Genomic DNA, 19,566 nt, shown 5'->3' on the forward strand with positions numbered 1-19,566 from the left:
AGCTTCTTTAGAAAAAAAAAATTAAATCATCAGTAGTCATGCAAAGTTGGGTTAGTATATGTCACTTAGCTTAAAACTCTATATTCTGGGAAGATGAAACATCTACAATTTCACTTGCAGTAAAATGGGACCTTTCCATCCACTAAGATCCTGTAGTACTCATTTATTTATCTGTAGCACTCATCTAACACTAACCTACTGCCTACTATCAGACCACGCCTTGCACAGCGTAAGTGTTCAACAAGAACATAGCATTTAAATTTGCTCCATTTCAATAATTTATTTTTTCAATCACTTTAATTACTTTTTCTGCTCTTTCCTAGGAACCACCTAATTTCTACATATTCCACATAAAATGAAGGAACCAAAATAACATATAGCATTCTAATCAGTATCTAATCAATAATAAAGTAAAGAAGAAAGATTGTTTATCCACAGGCTATTGTGCTTCTATTAATCTGCCCCAGTATCACATTAGTACATTGCTGACTTATACTCAGCTTGTCATCCAAAAGATGAGTCCAAGCAATCAATATACATTCCCCACCTTTCAAAGCATTTAGAAACCTAATAAACTCCCCTCTACCACTAGCCACCTCTAACCTCCAAGTCCATAATATAATATGAAATAAAATTGAATCCCAAAGTGACCGCTTACTTTACCATTTCACAAGTATTCCAAATGATAAAGCTCTATCCTCCATTAGTTCTTGGATATATGTCTGAGCACTTCTTCATCCATGGAATCAATTTTTCTGATTCAAGTATCATAGTATCAGTTTACTGAGATTATCAAGTGGCACAAAATCAAAAACCTTAGTAAAATCCATGTATTGCTACTTCTTTTAACTATCAAGTCCATCATTCTGTCATAGAAGGTAGCATTTTTAGGACAATGATCTGCTTTCCATAAACGTAGGTCATTTGCTCTCATGTAAGATTTCTTTGGCTTATGGCATTCTAGGTGTCCACAGATAAATTTCTTGATATCTTTCCTAATATCTTTCCAGATACCATAATTAAGCTGACTAACCTATAACCTCCAGAGTTATCCTTCTTCCTTTTCATAATAATGGGCTCTGAATTTCTCCAATTGCAATCCACAGGCATGCCTTCCATCCTGCAAGAATCCTCAAAAATAATAGTGAAAATCAAGGGTAGCAGACAGAAGCAGAATACTGGAATTTTCCTGGTGTCTGACAAGGCCCAAGCCTGCCAGCTTTGAGCATGAGGCATCTGATCCCATTTTTTCCTTGAGCTCCTTGAATAACAACTAGTCTGAATTCTGTGGTCATAATGGCAGTTTGAGCTGCCCTACAGCAGATGCTGGGAAGTGATAGAAGAAACAGATTAGCAAGTCTTTAAGTTTCTGTTATCTTCAAAAGTAGCCTGTGAATAAAGGCTATAAATTCACAAGTCAGGAAAACTTCTGACTTTGCCCATAAAAATAACTTTGCCTGGGAAGTTTTGTTACCTACCTTGAAGTTCTCCACTGCGGCTGTACAGCTCCCTTCTCTGCTCACGCAAATAGGCACTCATGCTGATAGCATGGGAGGATGACTCAAACCTACAGTGGAACAGAAGGCCAGAAAAGGTTTATATGCTAATAGAACAGACCACCCAAAAGCTACTTAATCCAAAAGAACAATATCCCAATCACCTCACACCTGCTCCTTCAGCATCATGGCCAAGAAAACTACGGGAAGCAAAAGAAGAAGAATAACAATAGGTAACAAGACCAAGGTCAGTGTCTGACTTCTGCTGAACTGTTCAAACTCTTTTCAGTCTCCTGTTAGGCATTTTCTGAGGTCTAATCTACATTCTATACTTCAACAATCTTAGAAACATTTATTAAGTGACTACTATGTGCAACTCAATATCCAAAATGCTGGAGATGAAAAAATGAAAAACAAACAAAATGCACAATTCCTGTCCTCAACAAGTACACCTTATTATAGGGGGATGAGAGGAGGGAGTAACATTAGAATTAACATTGGTATAATAATGCTTTAATGTTTCCAGAGTGTCTTATTTTCAATATCTCATTTGAATCTCACAACAGTCCTAAAGAGTGGGTACTATCCCTTTTAGAGAAGAGGAAATAGCAGCTCAGAAAACTTAAATAATTCAGTTATAATCAAACAATTACAAAGTGTCAGGGGTAGGATCTTGACACATGTTTTCCTACCCCCAGGTTCAATATTCTCTCCCCAAAATAAGTTTTCTCCAATAAACAACACTGAATAAATACAAGGTAATTAATGGAGAGAACTTAATATCTAAGGGACCAAGAAATTCATCCTGTGGGACTAAGCCTTGAAAGGGGCTGAGAATGGTAATAGGCAGATCCCAGAAGAAGATAGCGGAAAGCCTGTGCAAAAGCACCAATTTTTAAGGAATAGGAATGCAGAATACATACAACAAGAGAAGCAATATAAAATATACCTGCCAAGAGAGATTAGTGTCAGAATGGTGGACACTACATCAAGCTTATCCTAAAAGCACTAGGGAGAGACTGGCGATTTTTGAGCAGAGGCATGACAAGATCAGAATTGTGATGCAATAAGAATCATTTTAAGCTTTGACCCAGCAGTGCCACTACTGGATCTATATCCCAAGGAAATTATAAAGGAGAGGAAAGCACCCACATGTACAAAAACGTTTGTAGCAGCTCTTTTAGTGACAGCAAGGAATTGGAAACTGAGGGGATGCCCATCAACTGGAATGGCTGAATAAGTTGTGGTATACAATCTGATTGTTCTATAAAAAATGACAAGCTGATTTTACAAAGGCCTGCAAAGATTTACATGAACTGATGCTGAGCAAAACAAGCAGAACCAGGAAAACATTGTCCACATTAACATCAAGAATGTGTAATGACCAATTATGAAAAATTTGATTCTTCTCAGTGGTTCAGTGATCCAAAGCAATCCCAATAAACTTTGGATAGAAAATGCCATCTACATTCAGAAAAAGAGCTGAAGAGATTGAATGTGAATCGACACATGCTATGTTTAATTTTTTTCTGTTTTTTTTCCTCTCTCTCATGTTTTTCTCTTTTGTTCTGATTTTTTCTTTCCCAACATGATTCATAAAGCAATGTGTTAAAAATAAATAAAAAGTTGAATTAAAACATATACATATATTGTATTTAACATATACTTTAACATATTTAACATGTATTGGACTACCTGCCATCTAGGGAAGGGGGAGGAGGGAAGGAAGGAAAAAGTTGAAACAGAAGTTTTTGCAAGGATCAATTGTGAAAAATTACCCATACATATGTTTTGCATATAAAAAGCTATAAAAAATGTTAAATTAAATTAAATTAAAATAAAATCATAAGAATAAAAAAATATTTCAAGTACAATTATGAGAATATTACCACCCAGTTCACAAAAGATTCAGTATTTCACAGATATCTCTTACCTTCTATTTGGACAGCAACACTTCTGTCACTCCCAGAAAGCTTCTGTTATCAGGATTACTGTAGAAATACTGCTAACTAACTAACCCAAAGAAGACCAGTCACAAACTACAATTTAGAGCTCTTGAGACATATATCTGTTAAAATATCATTTGCTTTTTACCCTACAAAGTATCAAATAAAACACTTTTACAGAATTAAATGTTACTATCTTCCATAAAAACAGTTTTGCAATAAACAAGTGAGAGAGACTGTTATCTATCTTATATAGCCTGTACGAGGGAGCATAGAGAAAATTAATACGATAAATAGATTCCTAAAAACTGAAATAATAATAAAAAATATGAAAAAAGACTCAAGGCCTCAAATCAAAAGTATGTAAAACAAAACTGAATAGATTCCTAAAATCTGAAACAATTTTAAAAAATCAAGTTAGAAAAATTGATATGTCAGAAAGACCTGAGTTCAAATCCAGTCCCGGAAACTTCCTAGTTGGGTGACTTTGGCCTGTTTATCACTAGAGAAGGAAATGGCAAACCAAATTTGCCAAGAAAATCCTATGGACAGTCATTTGTGTAGTCAAGAAGAATTGGACACAATTGAAATGACCAAACAACCAATGAAGAATGAATCCATTGATGTGGTGTAGTTGACCAGTGAAATTTGAAAAAATAAAAACAAAACCCTCCAATGGGCAGTAGACACAACTATTATTGTCATTAAAGAGTAAAAAACCTGGAGAGACTTACATGAACTGATGATGAGTGAAATGAGCAGGACCAAGAGATCATTATGTACTTCAACAGCAATACTATATGATGATCAATTCTGATGGACGTGGCCCTCTTCAACAATGAGATGAACCAAATCAATTCCAATAGAGCAGTAATGAACTGAACCAGCTACATCCAGAGAAAGAACTCTGGGAGATGACTATGAACCACTACATAGAATTCCCAATCCCCCTATTTTTGTCCACCTGCATTTTGGATTTCCTTCACAAGCTAATTGTATACTATTTCAAAGTCTGATTCTTTTTGTACAGCAAAATAACTTTTGGACATGTATACATATATTGTATTTAACTTATACTTCAACATATTTAACATGTATTGGTCAACTTACCATCTGGGGGAAGGGGGTGGAGGGAAAGAGGGGAAAAGTTGGAACAAAAGGTTTTGCAATTGTCAATGCTGAAAAATTGCCCATATATCTTGTAAATAAAAAGCTATAATTTAAAAAAAAAAAGCTTGATAGAAAAAATCATTACATTCTTTTCTGTGCGCTTGCCAAAACTAAATAGGCATCAAATTAAGACAATTCTGAGATACCACTACACACCTGTCAGATTGGCTAAGATGACAGGAACAAATAATGATGAATGTTGGAGGGGATGTGGGAAAACTGGGACACTAATACATTGTTGGTGGAGTTGTGAAAGAATCCAGCCATTCTGGAGAGTAATTTGGAACTATGCCCAAAACGTTATCAAACTGTGCATACCCTTTGACCCAGGATTGCTGCTATTGGGCTTATATCCCAAAGAAATACTGAGGAGGGGAAAGGGACCTGTATGTGCCAAAATGTTTGTGGCAGCTCTTTTTGTTGTAGCTAGAAACTGGAAGATGAACGGATGTCCATCAATTGGAGAATGGTTGGGTAAATTATGGTATATGAATGTTATGGAATAATATTGTTCTGTAAGAAATGACCAACAGGAGAAATACAGAGAGGCTTGGAGAGACTTACATCAACTGATGCTGAGTGAAATGAACAGAACCAGAAGATCGCTGTACACTTCAACAACAATACTGTATGAAGATGTATTCTGATGGAAGTGGAAATCTTCAACATAAAGAAGATCCAATTCACTTCCAGTTGATCAAGGATGGACAGAAATAACTACATCCAGAGAAGGAACATTGGGAAGTGAATGTAAACTGTTAGCACTACTGTCTATCTACGCAGGTTACTTATACCTTCGGAAGCTAATACTTAATGTGCAACAAGAAAATGGTATTTACACACATATATTGTATCTAGGTTATATTGTAACACATGTAAAATGTATGGGATTGCCTGTCATGGGGGGGGGGGAGTGTGGAGGGAGGGAGGGGATAATTTGGAAAAATGAATACAAGAGATAATGTTATAAAAAAAATTACTCATGCATATATACTGTGGAAAAAAAATTCTAAAAAAAAACCAAACAAACCTAAATAGGCATCAAAAGTATGATATAAGGTAGTGTGGGGTCCTTCCACTGTAATGTTACCAACCAATCAACTATAGAAAAGACAGGAGTGATATCCAAAAAGCATGTTAAAAGCTATTGGCCAGAGGACAAGAGAAAAATAGGGTTGTAAAAAGGGAAAGGAAAGACAAATATACTAAGAGAGGACAGTTATTAAATAGACACAATTAACCCTGACTGGAGACAGTTAATGACAAATAATAAAGTACTTCTTACACTTGAGAATAATGGGTTTTTACCAAAATGTTAATCCTTCATAACCGGAAGATTTTGTGAAACTGAAATCCTTTCTAACTTCTGGAAAATGATCTACAATCCCAAAAGGATCATGGATGAGTTAGAACTATGTGTGAAAAACCTAGAACTGAGAATTTAAGATCAAGAATATTTGCTTAAAAACCCTTAAAATTGCTTAATATATCACATAAAGACTGAAGAAGACATGAAATACACTAATTGTGTCAAAATTATCTAGTTCCTATGTGTAATTGAATAATAATTTGGAAAAGAGAAAAGAATACCCTCCAAAATAAATAAATTCAACTCTTTAAAAAATACAAAATTCACATCAATTCCAAAATTGACTCAGTAAAGGGTACAAAGACTCAACTATATCAAAACAAATAGAAATTCAATTTTTAAAACAATAAAAACAAAACCTTAACTACATTTTTGTTTCATATACGATATAGAGAAAACATATAATATATGTTTCACTTGTGTCCAATGGAAAAACAGAATGTGAATATATGGTAGTAAATCAGTTATAACCAAAAAACAGTGAAAACGAATTTTTTCCTAAAAAATATAAAAGGAGAGAAAGGAGAGGTTTTGTTTTTGTTTTGTTTTTTTCATTGATTAGTTGTGTCTGATTCTTCATGATTTCATCTGGGGGTCTTCTTGGAAAAGACATTGGAGCAGTTTGTCATTACTATATCCACCTCATTTTACAAATAAGGAAATTGAGGCAAATAGTGTTGAAAAGATAAAAAAAGGGGGGGGAAAGAAATTCTTCTTTAACCAATTAATATTGTATCCAAAGAGCAATAAAGAACATGAATAATGTATAATTTTATTAAAAAGAATAAATAAGTACATAGGATTAGGGATTTTCTCAGAAGGTAGAATTTTCTTTTCCCATTAATTTTCCCAAGGCTCCTTGGTTGGATTTTGTATTAAACAGTGAAGATATTGCAAGAATCATGTTAAATACTGAATTTTTAACTAACAATAAACAATAGTAAAGGGAACTGAAAAAAGTTAGAAATCAAGTTTCTAGGACATTATTCAAACTAATGCTTTAAATGAATATTGTAATTTACAGTCAAGCTTAAGTCCCAGTGTATTTGAGAATATAACAATTGCTCCTATCTGCCCTCTTATTACTTACTTAAAGAGAGAGTTTTTTGGTCTTTGAGGTTTCTTTTTGGCAAAAAAAGCTGCAAATTCCCGTCCTGTGCTGGCATAACTAAGCTGAGCTGATGGTTCAGAAGCCGTCCGAGTGTTCTTCATATCCAAATATTCTGTCAGCAGCATCTACATAAGAAGACAAAACAGTTTTATATAATTCAGTTCCAATAAGCTAGCAAGACTCAAATCAGCAAGTACGTAATAATTCAATTGCATATCATTATAGCCAAAGTTATACTAACCCAGATTATTTTGAGTACTTGCATAATTGTTTTCTAAAATGAAGACTATTCCAATAACTAGTCAATTTCCTGCTCACCACACTTATAGGGTCAGAGAAAGGAGAAAGAGATGGTGAAGGGCAAAAGCCAGAAAAGGTTTTACTCAAATCAAAGAAGTACTGTTAAGAATGGAGTAGTTGGATAAATATCTTCACTTAAACCCAAATTTATTATCTGCCTTTATAAGGCCTTGTACTAGGCATTGAAGATCAAAAAACAAGGTCCCTGCTCTCAAGAATCTCATTTCATCTACCAAGTATAGATAGATAGATAGATAGATAGATAGATAGATAGATATAGATGAATGAATAGGTGAATAAATAGATAGATAGATAGATAGATAGATAGATAGATAGATAGATAGATAGACAGATAAATAAATAAGGAATCAGTATAGGTGTCATGTAGGAGGTAGCTCCTAAGTTGTGCTCTGATGAATGTTAAAAGTTCAAAGAGACAGAATTGAGGAACAAGGACATTCCAGACATGTGGAAAACATGGACTGGGGAAAGAAGAGCCTAAATAAAAGAAAGACTAACTTGTAAAGCTATTCAATAGTCCGGATATGTGAAAATAAATGGATAAATGGATGTTATTTTGTCCATTTTCAAAGAGGGTCAATAGTATCACAAGGTGATGTCTTGTGTTAAGGCAGAGTTATACAAAGTCATTAGCCTCCCTCTCTCTACCAAAATCAGGAAGTCCAGTGGCAAGACAAGAGTAAGCACTGTCCTAGATGAAGTGGATGATCTTGGTGTCCTCAATGTCCCACCAAGCTCTCAGTGCTTCAAAAGTATGACCTGAGGCAGGTAACTCCCTGGGGCCTAGTTTCATTACTTGTAAAATGAGGGATCATTAGGCTGCTCTGCAGGGAGAGCACCAGGACTGGAGTCAGGAAGACTCATCTTCCTGAGTTCAAACACACTCACACACTTAGTTATGCGACCCTGGGTAACTCACTTCACTCTGTCTGTCTCAGTTTCCTTATTTGTAAAATAAACTGCAAAAGGAAATGGCAAATCCTTCCAGAATATTGGACAAGAAACCCCCAACTTGGCCATGAAGAGTAGGGCCTGACAAAACAACTGAACAACCACACAATGAAAACAGGATGGATAATCTGTAGGGTCCCTGTGCAGTGCAAGATCTGTGATCATGTGACCCTTACCAGTTAATTTGATATCATCCCTGAGAAAGAGGACAAGTCAAGGATTAGGCCAAAATTTGAGACATGATAACCAGTGGTTTTGGATAACCAGTAATCTATTATTGACCAAGTTGTACATGAAATTTCACCAAAGGGGTAAGGTTGAAAGTCAGGCAGCAAGGGGTTGAAAAAGTGAATAAGAGCGCAGAAAAACAGAATAAAACATGAAGTTTTTTGTTTTACTTTTGTGCTGTGAAAGAAAACAGATTCCAAAGGATGATAAACTTGAAGAGATTTCAATTGAAGAAGGATTTCTTAATGACCTAAGTAGTCTTTTGAACCAAGAAGAAGTAATCAATAGAAAAGGAGAAAATGAAGGTAAGAGTAAGTGGGAAATTATAAGAAGGCAATCTACTTCAATTGTAAGGGCAAGTATTTTTATTTTTTTATTCATTTAATAGTTTTCCTCAGTTATACTCAAAACAATTTTTTTTACATTTTTTAAAAAAAAATTTGAGTTCTAGGTTCTTTTCATCCCTACCCACAATTAAGGATTCACATGTATGCAAAACATTTCCATTAAAGTCAAGTTGTGAAAGAAAATATAGTTTTCTCACCCTAATGAAAATAAAAACCCTCAAGAAAAATTAAGTTAAAAAGAGAGAGAAAGAAATAGAGAATGCTTTGATCTGTATTCGAACATAATCAGTTCTTTCTCTGGGTATGGATAGGATTTTTTATCAAAAGTCCTTCAGAGTAACTGTGGATGATTGTACTACTGAGAATAACAAAGTCATTTATAGCTGGTCATTCTGGAACATTGCTTTTACTTTGTATATAGTACATTTCACTTTGATTGATTTCACAAAGGATTTTCCAGGTTTGTTTTTTTCTCCTGAAAGCATCCTGCTCATCATTTCCCACAGAAAAATAATGTTTCATCATAAACACACACCACGGTTTACTGAGCCATTCTCCAATTAATAAGCATCCTTTTTATTTCCTTTCCTCCCCCCCTCCCCAGGAAGAGAATTGCTACAAAAAATTTTGAACATATAGATCATTTTCCATTTAAAAAAAATCTCATGCCAACTAGTGGTACTGTTAGGTCAAAGAACATGCATGAAGTTATAGTCTTTTGGGCATAGATCATATCTTTTGATCATTTATCAATTAGGGGCATGGTTCTTATTTTTTATAAATTTGATTCAGTTCTGTCTATGTTTAAGAAATAAGACCTTATCAGAAAAATTGCTTCAAAATTATTTTTATAATTACTATTGCTAATTGCATCCCCCCCAACTCCATTTATTCTCTCTCACTTCTTTCACTCTGTCTCTGACCATTCCCTCCCCCAATTTGCCCTCTCTTCTATTATTTCCCCCCCCCTTCCCATATCCCAGTCCCTTCCTATTTTCCTTCAGGGTAAAATAGATTTCTATACCCCTATTGAATATATGTTATTTCCTCTTTGAGTCAATTCTGATGACTAAGTTTCATACTCTTTCACCTTTTTCTCCTCATTTTCCCCTTTACTATAACAGCTTTTTCTTGCCACTTTTTAAATGTCAGATAATTTGTACCAATCCACTTCTCCCTTTCCCTTTCTCCCAGTATATTCCTCTCTCATGGCTTAATTTCATCATTTAAAAAAAAAAAGATATGAGCAAGTATTTTTTTTATTAAAGCTTTTTATTCACAAAGCATATGCATGGCTAATTTTTCCAACATTGACCCCTGCATAACCCCCTATTGCAAATTTTCCCCTTCTTTCCCACATCCCCTCCTCCACTCAGCAGGCAGTGCAATACATGCCAAATATGCCAAAATACATGCCAGATCCAATATGTATATACATATTCACATTGCCATCTGGTTGTGCATGAAACATCAGATCAAAAAGGAAGAAAAAGAAAAAATGAGGAAAAAGAAACAAAATGCAAATAAATAATAACAGAGAGAGTGAGAATGCTGTGTTGTGTTCTACCCTCTGTTCCCATAGTTCTCTCTCTGGGTTTAGATGACTGTCTTCATCACTGCACAAGTGGAACTGGTCTGAATCATCTCAATGTTGAAGAGAGTCATGCCCGTCAGAATTGATCATCATATGTCTTCTTGTTGCTGTGTATAATGATTCCCTGGCTCTGAAGAACAAGTATTTTTAAAGCATATTGGTTTAACATCTAGAGAAGTGAAATGTGGTGAAATTCACTCAATGCCTTTGTCCCTTCTCATTCACTACACTATAATAAAAATCTTAATTATTCAGAATACTTAGCAAAATCCTCAAATAACTAAAATTTCTCAACAATTCTGTGAAATAAAGGCCAATGTAAGGAGTTAATATGTTTTCAAAACAACAACCACCATTCAGTCTCCTAAAGATCTCTTCATGTTCAGATAAGAAAATGTTTGTAAGTATTATGCAATTTTGAAAATGTTATATAAACTCAGCTATTGTTATTCAAGTTAAATGGTATTTACATATGAATTTATAATGCTACACAATAAGATTAATGTTTTACAAATAACATAATACCTTTCCAATAGGTATTGTACAAAAGGTATTGTAGCAGAAGAAAGTTCATTTAAATCCAATATACTTTACTTACTAAGGCAGGGAAATGTAATTATATTCACTTACCCTGACTCCAATCTTTCTATGGATTGAAATGAACTGATATTGTTCCTGTACCAAGGATATATCCCTGAAACATGTGTAATTAAAAAATCCTAATGATCCTAATTCCCAATGTAAACGGAATCAAATTTACCAGGAGGCAGAAAGGTGATGTCCCTAGTGAGGAATACATGAGTCAAACACCACCCAGGACACTTATTAATAGTGTGATCTTGGACTACTTATTTAATCTTAGCTTGCTTCAGTTTTTTCAACTTTAAAATGGGGAAAAAATAGTACCAATTTTCAAGGTTGTGAGGATCAAATAAAATAGTATTTGTAAAGTGCTTCATACAGTGCCAAGTAGAGAGTAAAAACTATATTAGTGCTTATTCCTTTCTCCTTATCTTAAAATACATTAATGTCATAATACTTTAATGTGTGATACATGATATAAATTAATATGTTCCCTATTTTTCAATATTTTCTTTAATTTATTGATAATTTCTTGCTTAAAAAATTGTCCTATTGTAAAAGATATCGTCACTTAAAATTTCTAACTGCAGCAGTATCTAAAGCAAAATTCTAAGGTAATTCTTGGTAAAAACTGTTAGCTACGTCAGGTTTGGGAGCGTATGAAAATTTAATTTTAAAAGACAAGGAAGAAAGAAAAGGAAGAAAACTGTGCTATCTCTTGTCCGTTTTAGTTATAAACCCTTTGATCCTACAACCCTTCCTAGATTATAAAGTGGGAAAATATTTCTTTCTTGCTGGGAAAACAAGATATTAGCAGAGAAATGATCATCCAAAGGAGTACAGAGGCACTGTGTTTGCTTTGTTTTTCTTCAGCTTCCTTTTTTTAAAAAGCTGAGAAAAGAACCTGAGGTAAAAGGAAAAGACTTTGGGAAAAGAAAAGAGTTTGATAAACAACAAAATGCCTAGGAAATTTAGATTAAATTACTGAGCAAGACTTTTGGTACAGAGCAGAAGCAAGACTCACTAAAATTATGTTTAACAGGAGAACATTGTGCACAGTAACAACAAGATTGTGTGATGACCAACTTTGATGAACATGGCTCTTTTCAACAGTGATTTGATTCAGAACAGTTCTAAGAGATGTGATGGAGAGTCATTTTCACCCAGAGAACTATGAGGACTGAGTGTGGATCACAACATAGTATTTCCTTTTTTTGTTATTGTTGCTGCTTGCTTGTTTTTCTTCCTCATTTTTCCTCTTTTGATAAGATTTTTCTTGTGCAGCAAGTTAAATATGGAAAGATGTTTGGAAGAATTGCACATGCTTAACCTATATTGGATTACTTGCTGTCTAGAGGAGAGAGAAGGCAGGGAAGGAGGATGGGAGAAAGAAAAATTTGGTACACAAGGTTATGAAAGGGTGAATGTTGAAAACTAGCTTTGCATGTATTTTGAAAAATAAAAATTATTTTTTATTATTTTATTATAAAAAATAAAAGTAAATAATGCTTAAAAATAAAAAGGAAGAGGAAAAGAAATAGTTAGGACACGAGCAAAAAATAGACATGTTCACATACCTTAGATGTTTTTATTAAATAATTTCAAAGAAAATTAAAACCTCCCCCCCAAAAAAAATCACAATGCTTTATAGCTTTGAAATCATATGACCTGGTCAAAGGAACAGAGATTTGGAGTTATTAATGAAAAGGATTGCTTAAGCACTTATGATAAGCACGGTGTTTAACCCAAAAACTACAGATCAAAAAACAATATTCAGTAGCTCATTCTAGTGAAGGCAGATAAGCCATATAAGAGAGTGGGAGGCAGAAACTGGTGTACTGGTCTAAAAAGTAACAGGGATGATGAATAGAGACATAGAGGAATCAGTTAGCATAGTTTTACAATAGTTATGGTGGTAGGGATTTGATTACTATTCCCACAGCTAGAAGTGGAGAACAGGGGGAGGTGAGTAAAAAGGGTATGTGTGCATATTGGCAGGGCAGATGGCAAGAAAATGTCCAGGACGGATGGTAGGATAGGATACTGTGATAAGATCAATAACAAATAGGTTTTTCCTTTCCCTCTGCGGCAAGAACTGTGCTAGTCTTCCCACCTCCTCCCTTAAAAATTAATAAGTCACATAGTTATCCCCAAAACCTAACTAAATGGGGGTTAAACAGGGGGTTGGCAAGAAGAGGTTCATTCAAGCTATGCTTCCCTGGATATATCCTCTCTGACAATAATAATGTCACTCCCTGATCAATTAAGGGACCCAAAATGCCCAAACACTATAGCTAGGGCCTTTTATACTTAGCAGATACTTGCCCTGAATTTCATGAGTACACGAATTTCTATTTGGAGATAAAAGGAACTGTTTCTACACAAGCTAAACTACTGGTATACCCTTTCTGACTATTCTTTCTAGGCCTCAGCTAAGCATACTTCATTTGATTAAGTATTAAATTTCTTGTGGTAACAATAGTTTGCCCCCAAGTGGAAGATGAATTAAAACTGAGCTGATCTGAGTACCCACCCCACCCACAACCAATGGGGAAACCCATTAAGTATGATTTGGATTTAGCTGCACAGAGCAATGAAACTGAGAGATGGAAGTGCTGTTGAAGGTCACCTCATCCAATTCCCTCATTTTAGAACCTACAGAGGATAAGTAATTTGTTTCACAGAGGTCAGTGAAAAGCAAAGTTGAGATTTGAGCCCATGTCCTCTGACATCAAATTTGATGTTCTTTGTTCTTTACCACATTGGTGATAGTATATTCAAAATGGAAGGAAAATAGGACCTCCTATTTAATGTTTTGTATCTTTCCTTTTACAAACACAAATAGAACAAGAGGGATCACTGGAGATAGTATGAGTCAAACACTTCATTTTACAGATAAAGAGAGACTGAGAAATATAAAATTATTTGTCCCATATCATAGTGACCAAGCAAGCTTCATCATTTCTCCACTATGTGGTCTCCTATTCTTAATTCCTCACTGTATTCTAATTTCATACATTCCTCACAATCATCCCCTGGCATAGGTAAAGCAGTTATTATTTCAACTTTATCCATAAGGACTCCCAATCCAAGTTCTACTCCACTGTATTATAGTGGAATGAAAGTGATGCTACATTCTCAAAAGGCTGGGCCAGCAGAATAGCCCAAGTTTGGGCACTTCTACCTACGAATAATTCACCTAAAGGCCAGACTGCTACTTCAATCACTGCTTCCATCACTTAACTCTTCTGCTCCTAAATCTTCAATGATTACCAGAGAATGTCCAAATGTTTGGGCCTAATATTCAAGATATTCTACAGGCTGATCCGTATCTGCTTTCTCATTTTTACTTCCCCTAAATACTCAAATATGAATCTCTAGATAGCCTGAGATAATTCTCTGAATATACTTTTCATGGCCCTACACCCATGTCTTTCCTCAGAACATCATCCTGATTGTAATTCTCTCCTCACCTTTTCTTCTGCTTATGTGAATGTTACTCTTCTTTCAAGGGCTAATAAGTTTCAATATCTCCATAAAAATCTTTCCCAAGTACCCCATTCCATAGTGACTTCTCCTCTAAATGGAATTAGAATGGCACTTACTATCTATAACACTCAAATAACTCATCTCATGTACAATTATTAGTTATCATTTTTGATGTCTCTGAAACCAAACTATAAGTAAGCCTCTTAAAGGAAGAGGCTGCTAATAATAATGATAACAAAAACCAGCGAGTTTTTATATAGTACTTTATGTTTGCCATATGCTTTGTAAATATCTCATTGTATCCTCACAACAACCTAGGAAATAAGTTTAATTATTATCCTCAAATTACAAAGGAGAAAACTGAGGCAGATAAAGATTAACCTGCCCAGGGTCATACAGTCAGTGTCTAAGGCAAGATTTATACTTCCTCATTCCTCATTTCAGATCGAGTGATCTATCCATTGTGCCCCCTAACTGCCTCATTAGATAGGATTCTTACTATAGCTGGTAGGTACTCAATAAATGTAATGTTTGATTAATTAATGATAAGCCTTTTGTAGCAAGATGTTGTTATTAATACAAAGCTATATATCAACTGAAAATTATAGGTTAAATAACAGAGAGGTACCTACTTCATACATAATAAAATAGTAATCTCACCTGTAAAGTCTTATACAAGCAGGATTTTTGAGATATTTTTTTTCCCATTTGTTAATGGCTCAAAGTGTTAGTTTTTTTTTTAATGTATTTAAAGTATTGCTCTCATACCAAAAGCAACAATAGCAAGACATTAAAAATAAAGACTTTTTTTTTTAATTCCTAGAAGAATAATGGGATAATTCTATACTGTATTGAACTGGCTGAATCTTCCAAAAGGAGAATAATGAAGCAAACCATATTAGCCAGTTCATGAAAGCTAACCCTTTAATGTCTTCATTACAAATAACACTCTCATATTTACAAAATGATTTTCAACTTGCAATTAGAACACAAATCCTCTTTGAACTCCTATGAATTCTTGTTGTTATTTTCCATATAAGAAAACTGAAGCAGATTAAAACTGTGTTTTGTCCACAAACAAATCAGCTGATTTCTACATTCACAAGGTACATTACAATCACTACCAAAAATGCAAAATAGTTCATACAATGATCCTAGTTAACTATCTCTTGATATTCTTAATTTTTTGGTTTCAAATCTCAAGAATTCTCTCTGGTAGGTAAGCACTTTAGCATAATAAAAGTCATATTTTATGAGAAATTCTAAAATAAATAAGTTAAAAGCATTATTACCTGGAGTGACAAAACAACACAAAAAAGTCACAGCTGGAAAATACTTGAAAATTTATATAACATTATTGTTCTCTTTAATGTCTGCTGTAATATTTTACTAGCAGTTGCTAGGATATCAATCACAAAACTCATGATGTGTAAATGAGGGACAAGATTCTGAGATTTATAATGCAATAGAAAGACTACAATATCCCCATGTTGAACAAGTATTCCCTACTTAGAATTTAAAATGTTAGAACTCAACCATACTATTTTGATTCATTGAACATTTATAAAACACTCATGTACACAGCATGCTACTAGGTACTGAGAGAGGTACAATATTAATTTTTTTTTGCTATTGCTGTTCAATCATTTTAGTCATGTCCAACTCCTCATAGCCCTAGTTGGGGTTTTCTTGGAATGATTGGTCATTTCCTTCTCTAGCTCATTTTACAAATGATGAAATAACTGAGGCAAATGGGATTAAGTCACTTGTCTAGAGTACATAGCTAGTAAATGCTTAATGCCAAATTTTGAACTCAGTTTTAACTATAGGCCTCAGTGTTCTAACTACTGTGGCACCTAATTACCCTTAAATAATATATTTTTCAAAGGTCAGCACAGGAGATGAGAAATATATGTTTAAAAAAAAAAAAAACCCAAAAAACAAAAAAAAATCTTACTATGCAAAATGGAAGGTGAGAAGCATCTGAGAGGAACAAAAAAAAAATTATTGTAAAAGTTCCTAGAAAGGAAAGATTATTTCTTACATAAATTTTAGAGAAAGCATTATAAGGAAGTAAATTACAAGTTCAGTCTTGAATCACTCAAACAATAAGCATTTTAAAAATAAAATTTTACTGATATCTTTCCTTCTTATGACACCCTAAAATTTTTTCACATATCCACCTCCCTTCTTTCTCCTAGATAATCATCTCTTATAACAAAGAATTATTTACTAAAAGAAAAATAAGAAATGAATAAAAATCGATAAAACTAATAATAAATCAAAAACCATCCACATTTAGGGACTTCTGCAAAAGAGTATGGAGGAAGGAATTTTCTCATAGTTTTTTCGGGAGGGACAAATTTGTTCTTTGTAATTTTCAATATTCATCTTCAATTTTTTGGTTTTCATTAATTCTACTATATCATCAAGTATTTGTTTTCTTGACCCAGCTTTATTTTATATACATTCTTTTAAGTCTTTCCATAATTTTCTGTATTCATCATATTCATTATGTTTTACAGCATAAAAGCTCCATTATATTCCCATACTACAATTTGTATTGTTGTTCAATTGTTTTTCAGTAGTATCCGATTCTTCCTGATTCCATTTGGGCTTTTTTTCACAACTCTACCAACAAAGCTCTAATGTGTCTATTTTATAACTCCAATATTATTTGCTGATTGTGTAAATTCTCTGGATCATTTTGATTTATATTTCTCTTTTACTAATTTAGTGCATTCTTTCATATGGTAATTAATAGTTTGCAATTTTTTTTTTGGTAATTCTTCTTTTTGAGAATTCTTTGACCATTTCTCTTTTGGGAAATGTTTTTTGGTGTTACAGATTTCTGCTAGTTATCTACCTCTCTTGGATACCAACCCTTTTTAAAGAAATGTGATACAAAGAATTTTCCCCCTAGACAACTGTTTTTTATCCTAGATGCTTTAACTTTATTTGTGCAAATGTGTTTCAATTTCACATTATCAAAATTACATGTTTTATTTTTTGTAATTTTCTCTTCATTGCTTGGTTATGAATACTCCTATATATGGTTGTGAAAGGAATATGACCCCTGACTCTTCTGATGTTTTCATGATATGAGCTTTAGTATTAAGGGCATATATATATTTTGAATTTATTGTGAAATATGGAGTACATTATTGATCTAAGCCTCACATCTGCCTGATTGCTTTCCAGTTTTCCTCAGGAGTTCATGTCATATCAATCATGGAGCTAATTCCTAAGTAATTTATGTCTTTGAGTTTATTGAACACTGGTTAATTGAGTTTCATTTCTTATTCTCCCTGGTGTTATTTCTCGCAATGATCTACTTGTTTAAAAAATTTTAACTAATATCAATTTTTTTCTGAAAGCAGCTTTATTATATAGTTTGAAGATGTAGGACTGTTAGTCCCTCTTCATAAGTAGTTTTTTAATACTTCTTTTGATATACTAGATCTTTTGTTCCTCTAAATCAGGAGTTGGTTACTTGTTTTCAAAAGGTTGACAAACTAAAAACTATTTAGTTCATGGATTGTACAAAAGAATTTTGTGGTCCAAATATGGCCAATGATTGTTGATCTCTGCTCTAAATTAAAAGTAAAAGTATCTATTTGGTATTTTGGTTGGTGTAGTATTAACACTTTAAAGTAACTTTTGAGAGCATTGTCATTTTTTATGTTGGTATGGCCCAGCCATGATCACCAAATATTCCATAGTTATTAAGTTGTTCTTTAATGGGGACAGAAGTTTTCAGGATAAAGAATAGCATGAGCAAAGACATAGAGGTAGAAAATCAACAGGTGTGTTTGTGAAACATCCAATAGTGAGTTAAGCTTAGAATCTGTGAAGAAAAATAGTGCTAAAGATAAGGCTGAAAAGGCAGATTGGTTGCTACTTGTTTTTCATTTTCAAAAAGGACCAATGTTATCATGGAGTAATGACTCTTGCATGAATTGAATATAAATGAGACAAAGTCATCCACCTCATTCTTCTAGAATCACCAAACTCCAGTAGCAATGCAAAAGTCAGGAATGTAGTGGATAATCTTGATGTCTTACTGTTCCATGGAGCCTGTTTCAGTTGCCTTCATGTCCACTGGAAAAAATTTAGCACAATAGTTTTTGCTGAACTGTGACCGTTACACATGCTACAGTTCTTGGGACCATAAAGTTTGGTGGCAAGTGGACACCAAAGGTGAATGAGCAGCCCTGAAAAGGTTCAGCAAACCCTCACATGAGAGCTGCTAGCCTAGCCCTCCCTGAACACTCCATATACTACATAGATTGGTATCAGAATGTATAAGGCCTGACTACCATGCTAAGAAGTCTGAACTTTATATATTATAAGTATCACTTTGTGTCTTATAAATGTCTTAGCAAGTTAAAAAACAAAACAAAAAAGCCAAAAAAGCCAACAATTCCTACTGTTATCTACATAACGAGTTCATGTTTATATGGCATATTCTGTTTTGCACAATATATACAGAACTTCCTCATGTGGTCACTGGGCAAATAACCAGGTCCCATACAGTCTACAGACACAGAAATGCATTGTTACCACTTATTACTTCCATTCATTCAAACCTTGATAATGAGTCAGTACTGCTCATAGCCTCATTGCTGTGCTTGAGTAGCAGCTTATAAACCAAAAAGTAGCACAATGAAGAAGATGAAATAGCTCCCTATGAAGTTTCAACATACATTTGACAGCAATTTACAGGCATATTCAAAACATCTTATCAAGGCCTTGAGAACATTCATTTAAGAAGAAAATGAACACAATATAGGTTCCAAATAGATAAGAATGAATAATATCAAGTTTTTGTGCTATAATCTGAATCTATATCATTTTAATAACAAAACAACTCTGAGAAAGTAAACAAGACATGAAAAAGAAAAAAATAGAAGAATGACAAAGAAAAGCAATGAAAGAGTTAAGAAATAATTTTCTGGAATT

The 19,566-nt window shown here is 33.9% G+C and overlaps 1 protein-coding gene across 1 annotated transcript in view; it reads right to left on the minus strand.

The window, feature by feature from the left end:
• EXOC4 (exocyst complex component 4) overlaps positions 1-19,566 on the minus strand; it is a 911,913-nt gene that overhangs the window by 658,567 nt on the left and 233,780 nt on the right. The window contains 2 exon segments of the mRNA XM_074267888.1: positions 1,479-1,567; positions 7,072-7,217. Of these exon segments, the coding sequence (XP_074123989.1) occupies positions 1,479-1,567; positions 7,072-7,217 (235 nt within the window).

The sequence above is a fragment of the Sminthopsis crassicaudata genome, chromosome 5 (assembly GCF_048593235.1).
Source record: "Sminthopsis crassicaudata isolate SCR6 chromosome 5, ASM4859323v1, whole genome shotgun sequence".
In the NCBI taxonomy this organism is placed as follows: Eukaryota; Metazoa; Chordata; class Mammalia; order Dasyuromorphia; family Dasyuridae; genus Sminthopsis; species Sminthopsis crassicaudata.